The sequence below is a fragment of the Anarrhichthys ocellatus genome, unplaced genomic scaffold, assembly GCF_004355925.1.
Source record: "Anarrhichthys ocellatus isolate YVR2014 unplaced genomic scaffold, GSC_Weel_1.0 scaffold110, whole genome shotgun sequence".
Classification (NCBI taxonomy): Eukaryota; Metazoa; Chordata; class Actinopteri; order Perciformes; family Anarhichadidae; genus Anarrhichthys; species Anarrhichthys ocellatus.
Window position 1 is genome coordinate 669,646 of NW_022280140.1, and position 10,104 is coordinate 679,749.

General features: G+C 43.4%; 1 protein-coding gene across 1 annotated transcript; it reads right to left on the minus strand.

The window, feature by feature from the left end:
- Positions 1-30: 30 nt before the first annotated feature.
- On the minus strand, positions 31-10,034 carry styk1a (serine/threonine/tyrosine kinase 1a). Its single transcript, XM_031876508.1, has 10 exons — positions 9,833-10,034; positions 7,110-7,165; positions 4,937-5,134; positions 4,588-4,824; positions 4,052-4,233; positions 3,350-3,430; positions 2,722-2,936; positions 2,317-2,357; positions 1,982-2,078; positions 31-1,755 (listed from the first exon to the last, which is right to left on the minus strand). Exons 2-10 carry the CDS (start codon positions 7,162-7,164, stop codon positions 1,560-1,562), a joined length of 1,302 nt encoding a protein of 433 aa, XP_031732368.1. The 5' UTR covers position 7,165; positions 9,833-10,034; the 3' UTR covers positions 31-1,559.
- Positions 10,035-10,104: the final 70 nt, after the last annotated feature.

A 10,104-nucleotide genomic window follows, 5' to 3' on the forward strand; every position in this document is an offset into this window, starting at 1 on the left:
CCCCCCCCCCCCCCCCAAAAAGCGTGACTGAGTAGTCGCTCCCTTGATCAAGGACACTTGCCGTCTTCCTCGTAGCTTTGTCGCGTAGCGTGTAACTACCAACAGTGTTTACCTTTCTCTGGCTCTATTGTTCGTGACTGTGGCTCTTGCAGTGTTTTCTTTCAAAGAGGAGGCTAATAATCTCTGATAGCTGTGTGTTTTATATTCATAGTGCTCACCAGGTTTTCAAGTGTTTGAGTCCGCAGCTCCTTTGCCATATTGTGAAGACCAAAAAATAAAACTGAAAGAAAGGGCGCTTTCATTACAAGTGATGTGAGCCACAATGTGTAGGTCTGATCATCGGAGGGACATTTGCTAACGAGCAGACAACTGCGGCTTTGTTCATTCAATCATCCATCGTTCTCCCAAGAAGTAGCACTTTTCTCCCAAAATAACCTTTTTAAAAACATAATTACTATTAAATAAAGAGGCTACTTCAGGATCAGAATGTGTTTTGCTCGCAATAATCTGAAAAAACTGCTAAATGTTGGAGGGACTGAGTTTGACGAGGAGGCGCTAACGATGCTATCATGCAAATAAATAATCAAGGAACTGTTTTAAAACTGTTTTTATCTTTTTGAGGTGGAACTAAACTGACCTACGAGGGATGCGTCACTCTTGTGTCATGTTGTTATTTTAACATGTGCATGGATTGCTGTGAGTGTGTGCCTTTAGCATCCTGGTCTGAGTGCAAGAACGGATCATTACAGGTTTGTAAGGCGGGCAGGTTTTAGTAAACGGCAGGTTTCAGCATTGCGATGCTTAAAGTTGACTATTTGCAACCGTTGCTGCAGGTTTTCAATCTTTGAATTTAAGGCCAGATGTCATAACTTCAGTCCTTGTGAAGATGCTGTTGGGCTGAGGCACTCTGCTACGGTTGGGGCTAAGTTTGGGTCGATAATTCACTTATCGACCCAATTATCGACTTTGTCAAACTCTGGTTCCACCTGACATTTTGTTCTTTTCTGACTAAGTTGTTTAATTATAAATAACCCTGCAAAAGGGTGTCGTGCATTTGAATGTGTAGTATCACACTGTGTCGTAAAGACTCAACAAGCTGCGGTTAAAGCTCTGAGTTCTCAGGATGAGTCTGCATCCTCATCATGTGGTGGTCCACATGGAAGATGTGGGAAGGAAGCAGCGGTGGTTCTGCTGTGCAGGATTCTGGTCCCTTCACACCGTCAAGTGCACCTCTTGTCCTCTGCTGTATTGCATCTGGAAAACTTCGTACATATATCACATAACGCTTCCTTTACAGGTAAAAAGTGCAGCTAAGTCTTTTAGATGACCGTGGCTATAGTCTACAGAAAAATAAATATTTATCACCCATATATTACTTTCCAAACATACAGTGTGAAGAACAAAGTGTTTCAACAGTACAAAGAAGTATAAAACTAAAGTTGTTTCATAAACGATGTGCATAACGTTCCATTTCATTTGAATTCTTCATTCTTGCAGCAGTCCTCAAATGTTGCGACAGCACCAGAGCAGCGGTCCTGACTGATGGCGGTCTCAGCCAATCAGAGCACAGCGTAGTTGTAAAGCTCTCCATATTCCGCCTCCTTCATGTATTTCTCGATGTCCAGCGGTCCAGACACCCTGAGAACTTTGCTCCCATTGGCTGATCTCTCTGCCTCCTGAAGTGTTCTAATGAGCTCCGACATGGAGACGCGTTGCTGGGGGCGCCATTGGCAGCAGGCCCTGATGATTGAGTACCTGCAGAACAATGTACAATTAAAATGTATATTGATATTTAGCAGCCTAGGGTGGGAGTGAGATATTCCTCCTATCTCCACTACTTAAAACATCATTTTCTGACTTGTTTTCCGATGTGAGGCGTTACTGCTGGTGCACTACATGCTGTGCGGCTGATAAAGACTCGTGCACGTTCCAGCGGGTTCTCTACAGCGCTGTGAAAGCGGAGTCCTGCTGCTCGTCTTACAGTGAGGTGGAGCAGCCGCTGGGCCGTTTGAGATGCTTTCCTCTCTGTAGATGCTGCAGAAGTTCAGTCGACGAGATCTCTGCAAACGGTGGGTCACCTGCATACATGAGTATTAAATATGAGATTAAAGCCCCTTTACGTGAATATGAATTTCTTAATAATTAGTTGTATATTATACACTATACTATACTGTTGTATCAAAGCGTGTTTATATTTGTTCTTTGCAGGTAATTTTAATCAATTCCAACATTTTATTAAAACATGCAATCATATTCTATGATTCATACAATAAACAACTTCTCTTGGGGGTGTATTTAATATTTGATAACACCCACCCAATGTGACCATTTCATAGAGCAGGAGACCGAAGGACCATCTGTCAAACAGAGAGGAGCATTATGGGTAAAGGGATAGGATCTCATACTCTGGTTAAACTATATATATAAACTAAATATACATTGTTTAGGTGCAAATTCACATAGAAATGCGTTGCGGGTAAAGACACTGGAATCAACATTTACATGCATTTCAAACACAACTTGTTTTATCTTAATTGTGCACGGTGGTGAAACACGCTATACATTTCAAAGATATTCAAATAGATTAGTAATTCAACAACCTGGTGGGTAAATAATAAACCTACAATATGCAACTATGGCTGGGACATTTCAATGAAAGCTTTATATTCAGTCGTCTTCTTTGCATTATTTGTTATTCTCACAGAGGACTCCGACACTCACACGTCACTACTCTGAATGATGCCTCCTCTGCTCAACACTTCCGGCGCCTGCCACTTCCTCGTCTCCTTGTCCTCTACTTCCCCCGGTGAAGCGGCCCGTGTTGTCCTGCGGTAGGCCGAGCCTAAGCCCCACAGCTTCGCCGTCAGATCTCCGCCAACCAGAACACTGCGAGCTCCCACGTTGCCGTGGATGCAGCCCTGAGTGTGCAGGTACGCCTGGAAGATGTTCAGATAAAGACGGGGCAATAAGAGGGATGCTGTAAACTTTAAAAGTCTGCACTTTAAGGATACTAAAACATAAAAGATATGAACATCAACCAGACGTAACACCCACATTTAGAATGGTTAATACTGTATTTGTACTTTTATTGAACCTGGCATCATAACAACATAACCTGAAGTGTGAAGATAGTATTCAGACTTTATGCTTTGTCATTTATCAGGCAGGAACTGAGAGACTTGTTTGCCACCAAGTCATGACAAGTTCGGATATGGACAGACTGGGAGATGAGCAGGGAGACTCAATATGAATGTGGTCTCTCTAACAAATGATTCTTAAAAAATACAGTGTTTTGGTGCACAAAGCAGTGAGACAGACAGACAGACAGACAGACAGCAGTTCAACCAACCAGAGCAGAGGCCACTTGTCCTGCCATGGTGAAGATCCTCTTCTCTGTCATGTCACATGAAGACTCTAAACTGGAGTTATCCTAAAAGGAGGAGGAGGAGGAGGAAGAAAAGGGAACCATACAACATGTAATCAGTCTCCTTATGGTTTGATAGTCGCCTTTTATGTAACCTGATAAACCTCTCTCCTTGTCTGCATTCATAATCCGTTATCACACCCGACCATATGTGTTGTCAGGCTTGTATGTCTGCGTCATAGAAGTAGGTGAACATACTGTACCACCGTCGAGAAACTATGGATACTGGTGTCTCTCCCTTCCAGTATTAGCCGGATATATTGCCCCACACTGCCTCACAGAGGCCAAGAGCAGTACTTACTTTAACTCCGCTGTATGTTAAAAGTCACTGTCTTAACAGCCATGGACCAGGATTTAGAGTTAACCAAATAATGATCCTATTGTTTGAAATAACGTGAAGAATATCATATTGTCCACTTCTGTCCCATTGATATTTTGTTTTCCATGGATAAGGGTTTACAGACACCTCTTTGTTTCCCTCCCTGTTAGATGTTCAAACCTTCATAGTGTCAGTCACAGATGGCAATAAAGGTTTTAAATGCTGCAGTTTGTGATGCAAACCACAGTGTGAACCTGGCTCTGACTAAGCTGTCATCCTTGTTTTGGGTAGTTAACAGATAACTGTACCTGTCGACATCTCCACAGGTACCCCAGCAGGTCTCTGTGCTGCAGCTCCTCCACAACCATCATGAGGGGCGACTGCACTGAAACCACACCCAGCAGCTCAGGTAGGAAGGGGTGGGGCCCCAGTCCTGACACGAAGGAAGCAAACCCCAAAAAGTGCTGCTTCTCACTGCTGTTTGCCCTTTCTGAGGGAGAGAGGACAGAATAACATCTTGACTTCACATTTACACGGTAACCGTACTGCATTAGTTTACGCTTTTTATTTGATAAGTCACAAAAAGAACAAGGCTTCTGTGCCATCAATCTTTTTTAAAGTGGATAGTCACTCCATTTGATCGTGCTTGAGACTGGTGAAGTTCTGATATGAAGCTCAAAACCGAGCACATAAGAAAGTACAAAACTCTGTAAACCAGTGATCAGACCGTTCCTCGTTTCTCCCACTTAATGAGAAGAGAGCAGAACCAGACATTCCTCTGCTCTCCTTCAGCAGCCGTGCAGTAAGACCTCTTTGAGGTTTGTCTTTGCACATCTCACTTTACCTTTCAGCAGCCTCAGGACGACGTCCCTGTTGTCCATGCGGCCTCTGTAGTGGCTGACTGAGTCATCTGGCTTCATGGAGAAGGACAGTGGCAGGGCAGTGACCTGGCTGAAGGCTCCATGCAGCCTCTCTGTGGACACATGGGGTACTGCAGCCAGAGTTGGCACCACAGTCTGCTGCACTTGTTGAACTGACATTGGCAGCTCTTCGTGTTCCAGCGGGTTTATCCCTGGGGGTGCTATTTAGAGAGTAGAGAGTAATACATCTGAGTGTAGTCCTTTGGCAAATTGAGTTAAAATGAAAATACAACAAGAGTAGGAATGACACAGGGACTTGTGCATGCTGCTCACCATCAATTCCCTGTAGGTGTTGTCTGTTCCTTTGTTTGTGTCTGTGTGATGAGCTGTGGTAGTGTTGAGGGGCTGCGACCTGTGTCCGCTTCTGTTCAGGATAAAACCTCAATATGCACAGCGCCAGCAGGGTGACCAGGGTCCCCAGGAGGAGGAGCGTGGGGACGATGATCACGGCTTGCAAATGATTTAATACAACTAAGAGAGAACGAAAGATGTTCATGTGTAAACGTCGGGCACAAGAGAGGCAAGAGAAGGCTTAAAAAAATGCATTTTTTAAGACTTTAGGACAGCACGCATGCATGCATTTGTGTCTCAGACGGATGTTCATAAACAAACACAAACGAATAATAACACTGTGCGTAAGTTTGTCTAGGTTTGCTTTCAGTCTTCTGCTTGTGGTACTTTGACAGGATGAATACGTTGGCTGTTAAAAGGTTGCACCGCTCAAGTGTAGAGAAACTCAGGAACTCACGCTGTTCAGTTATAGCTTAACCATAATTCCGGACACACAGCTAGTTCTTTAATACTGTTTTCTTTTTTTGGGGTCTTTATTGTTGAGCTTTTCTGTCATCGTGATGTGACATGTGGATAGCATTCATCACAACCTCCTGTTGTGTTGCTCTCGGCCTCTGCCTGACTTGGCTGCTAGTGAAACTGTTGTCCTGCTGCTTTACCGACGTAACACAATTAGGCTGTAATTAGGCCGTGGAACTGGCTCTGAGTGCCAGGATGAGTCATTCATGGAGATTCAGACAGTGCTGAGTCATTGATCACAGGCGTGATGCGCCACTCAACCGCATCTTTTGAATAGCTCTGCCTAACAGGAAATACATAAACGTGTGCCGATCCTTCATATTGACCTTCACTGACTACCCTGTTATTACCAAACTCTGTGTGTCGACCAACACACCCTTTATATAACATTACGACAATGCATACGCTGTAGCGAGAGCCATGGAACCCATCATCTTACACATTGAATCCAATGTTAGGAAGAAGAAACTGGAATGTAAAGCCTCTGGTGCGTGTAAACACCGTGTTCTGGCTGTGAATCGTAGGTGTGGTGAGGTATTTGACGAAGGCCCAGCAATCATTTCTTGTCATTCTCCACAAAGGCTCTGTTTGAGATTGAAATGTCAACACCTCTCCTCTACAAAGACTCGATACAAGTCCAACATTTAGGCTGGTTAAACTCAACGACGTGTGTGTTACCCTAAGACATCCAGCGTGCCCATTATAAACCTGAACTCGCTATCATCAACAACAACTTTTCTTGCTGCAAAAAACTCAAAGTGTTACAACTCAACACAAGACTCATAATTCCATGTATCTTGTGTTGTAACGAAGTTTGAACGTCCCTGATATGGTTGTTGAAATGCTTCGTCTCGATAACATATTACTTACGTGTGTGATCACAAAGACTTCACAGACGTATCTGTGAGTCAGCAGATATTACGCCATCTGATTGTGCAATCGCACATCTCGTGGAGAGCCAGCATGTCATGTGACCTTATCTGGTTTCTGGATGTTGCAACGTAACAGTTTCACAGTTAATGAAATGCAGAAATAATGATGTACTTGATGGTTGTTTGATACTAATGCATCGTCTGGGTTAAAGAGTTCATTTGAGCCAAGCATTACGTTTGCTGATTGGTTACCAGGATCATGTAGGTCATGTGACCTCGTCACAAGCATTCGCCGCTTGTCTGTTGTCTGCTGATGTACTCGGTCTACAGCCGAAATAAAGAAAGCTGCTGGTGTTCATTTGAATGAACATACACAGGAACTCGGTGAACCGAAAATTCAATGTTTGAAAAGATAAATAACCAAAGGTGAAATGCAAAAGCCAGGAAATGAAAGTGGTGAGACGGTAAACGAAGAGATAAGACTGATGTGAGGAGAGGAAGGATGAAGTACGACTGAGCAAAAGGCCACAGAAGAGGAAGGAATCTGTGGGAGTGAAGGAGTGAAGGGTGACGGTAGAGGAGTAGAATATAAAGTATAGATGTGAAATATTAGCTTCCCCTTGTGCTCCTAAACACTTAGGATGGGTTAAATACAGAGGACATGCATGTACTTCAAAGACACAGGAGACATGAGAGGAGACGGGTCGAGGAGGGAGGACAGGAAGGGAGGACGTGTAGATGAAGAGCAGCAGCGGTGTTCTTACTGCAGAGGTGGTCGTCCGGTGCACACAGATCATCGGCCGGGGAGTCGGATGACATGCTGGAGAGGAAGAGAGGAGCACAGATCAGCGTTACCTCTGCTCAGCAGCCAACCGAAATCCTCTGAGCTTAGCCTCTAATAACTCCATATATATATATATATATATATACAGTAGTAGATTTTAACTGTGCGTTAAGAGCTATCGGTGACGTTCAGTAAACGTCCAGAAGGATATGTCAGAAAGATGTAAATATTTACAGTAGCCTTTTTTTTTACTTGCATAGCAAATATGAACTGTGACCTTTTTTTATCTGGACGCGCGCAGCAAATATAAAAAGCAGTGCTGGAGGACTTGATTTCTATGTGTATCGTTAAACAGATATCAGTTACGTAGATAATAGAAGCAGCAGAGATCAGCGTTACCATTGCTCAGCACTCACCCAAAATCCATAAAAGCCATGAAAGGATAACCTGTCATTCAGGAGCCCGTTAAACTTCTCAAGTCACACACACATGATATACCAGACAGATATTTTGTGTTCACGCTTTCCTAGAACTGTCGAGGTCTCGCGTCAGTCGAGTTGTTTGTTTGTCAGTAAAACGTTGTTGTTGTGAGCTACAGACAGAGTCTAGGATCGTCTCATAATATATAAATCAAGCTCAGTGTCTGGATACAGTGATACGAAGGGAAGCTGAATTACATTAAAGGGGTTGTATGAGTTACTTATCTGTAGTTGGTATATCACCTGCAGTGGATGGCGGTTGGCACACCCCAGTTTAGGGAAATGGACATGGAGTACTGACACGGAAACTAATTAAATGCACTATTGTAAAAGGGGAACAGCAGCAAAACGTATTGTAGCCACTTAAAAACAATATCATTTGAAGTGTACTTTGTATTTACAATGTTTTCACTGCTCTACCTCACCGCCAGACAGCCGGGGAACTGAAGCCTTTATCTTTGCTCTCTTCAAAGCCACCAGACTCCTTTGACAAAGATAATCATTTCACCTCGCAGAACCCAGAGGTTGCTGGTCTGCTGCTGCCTCTAGTTATATTGTTTGTCTTACTATGTGACTGTGGTGTTTTAAAGGTTTAGTCCGGATCAACCTGTCTGACGGCAAAGTATTAGTATTGTTTTTAGGTGCAATGTAAAGCATTACATTGTTTTGCATTGTTTTGCTCCTTCTGCTGGTACTTCTGTCTGTTCCTCCACACCAGGGGCATGTCGACCGTCATCCACTGTAGGTCGTTCATACACTGACTATAGATAAGTACATCATACAACCTCACTTAAAAACACCCAAACTCTCCCTGTAAAACACAACTGATGGAGAACATGAAGTTCCAGCAGAGAGAGCGTGCTGAATGGGAAGGTGTCTGCGTGTGAGGATGCCCTGGAAACCACTATGTCCGAGTAGAGCCACGTATTCGGTCGTCCTCTCCGTCTACTTTGTTTAACAAATGTAGTTAACAGTGAGCTCCGTCTGTCCGACCGGGGAATCAAAACTCTGAGCTTCAGGTGTTCACATCAGCCTCAGGCCGACAGTAATGCAACAGGTAGCCTCCTTTCTATCGCCTCACCTGTCGCTCACTATCATCATAGTGCTCACCAGGGACTCAGATAGGTCTGATACACAGCTGCTGAAGAAGAACCAGTGTTAAGTGTTATCAACCTGGACAAATATCTAAATGCTGCGTCACATTAGGAAACAAAATAAACACTGTTTAACCACAGGTGAGAAACTCAGGCAGCCTCCTTGTTAAATCAGCCAGCTCTCTTCTTTTGGTTTCGATATCAATTTTAAATCATTTATAAACTCAAGCTGTGTATTAAATACACAGCTTTTTGGTGTTTTTCTGTGATTTCCTAATATGTTGTGTTACGTGGTCGCCTCACACTGTCCTGTTTCTTCGTGGTGAAAAAGGGTTTATTGAAAACGTGACTTCATCTCCGAGCAGCTTATCTGTTGTCATTTAAATAATGCTTGTTTATGACAAATGTATGTTACGCTGTACGTACACAGTGTGTTTGTGACTTGCTTCATATGGTAACAATGCAGTCATCCACGCCTCTCAGATCATGGAAAGATTCTTGTTATAGTGTACTCTCGGTGTGACACACACACACACACACACACAGAGAGATTGGCCTTTACACTTCAGAAAGAATAGATGTCACTGAACCCGTTTGTCTGCATTTTTCTCCCACATTCACATGCATCACTAACACTCCTGCATCAACACACACCTGAGAGCACAGCAAAAGACTGGCCATCACATAACACACACACACACACACACACTCAAGCACACACCACACGAATAGACACTAAACACACGAAAAGACACACAGGCGTGTGTAAATACACACGAACAATATCACAGGTCAAAAGACATTAAATGGGTAAGGATGCACATACCACAAACATTAAAGTTGTACAGTGATACCTTCTACTCACACGTATAGTACTCTGTGTAAATGTGTTTGAACATAGCATAATGCATCTGTACTAGCACAGCACTAACATATATGTTTGTAGGCAAACAGAATAATATTACAGTAGAGACACAAACACTGAGATATAAACTTTCATATTTTGTCCTGAGATAGATTTCAGCCGGAGCGTGTTGATGAGTAACGGTGGAAAATGAAGTCCACCTCAAAATAAGCTGCAGAGGTTCAGTCACACATCCACATATTTATTCATGTTTTATTCTTCTTACCTGGCCAACGTTCTGGGACTGATCACGTGTCAAACTCTGTGTGCTCCTCTTATCCAGAACATGCAGTTCGATGTCTCAGCAAACCGTGTAAGCGTAGAGATGTAAGACAAGTTCAGGTCCACCCCCTCAGTTTTCATGTTTTCGTAGTCGGTCTGCAGTATACAGTGAAATCCAGAAGCAGACACATTTCCAGTGAATCTCTGTTTCTATTTTGCTGTCACCAACATGGTGTGTTCTCTCTCTCTCTCTCTCTCTCTCTCTCTCTCTCTCTC

Bases quoted from the DNA above. Each gene is read 5' to 3' on its own strand.
- styk1a (XM_031876508.1), bottom strand. From the start codon at position 7,164: ATGTCATCCGACTCCCCGGCCGATGATCTGTGTGCACCGGACGACCAC. The intron at 4,825-4,936 runs GTGAGCAGCATG...CTCTCTAAATAG, and splicing joins ACACCTACAGGGAATTGATG to CACCCCCAGGGATAAACCCG. The intron at 2,358-2,721 runs GTGAGTGTCGGA...TCTGTTTGACAG, and splicing joins ATCATTCAGAGTAGTGACGT to ATGGTCCTTCGGTCTCCTGC.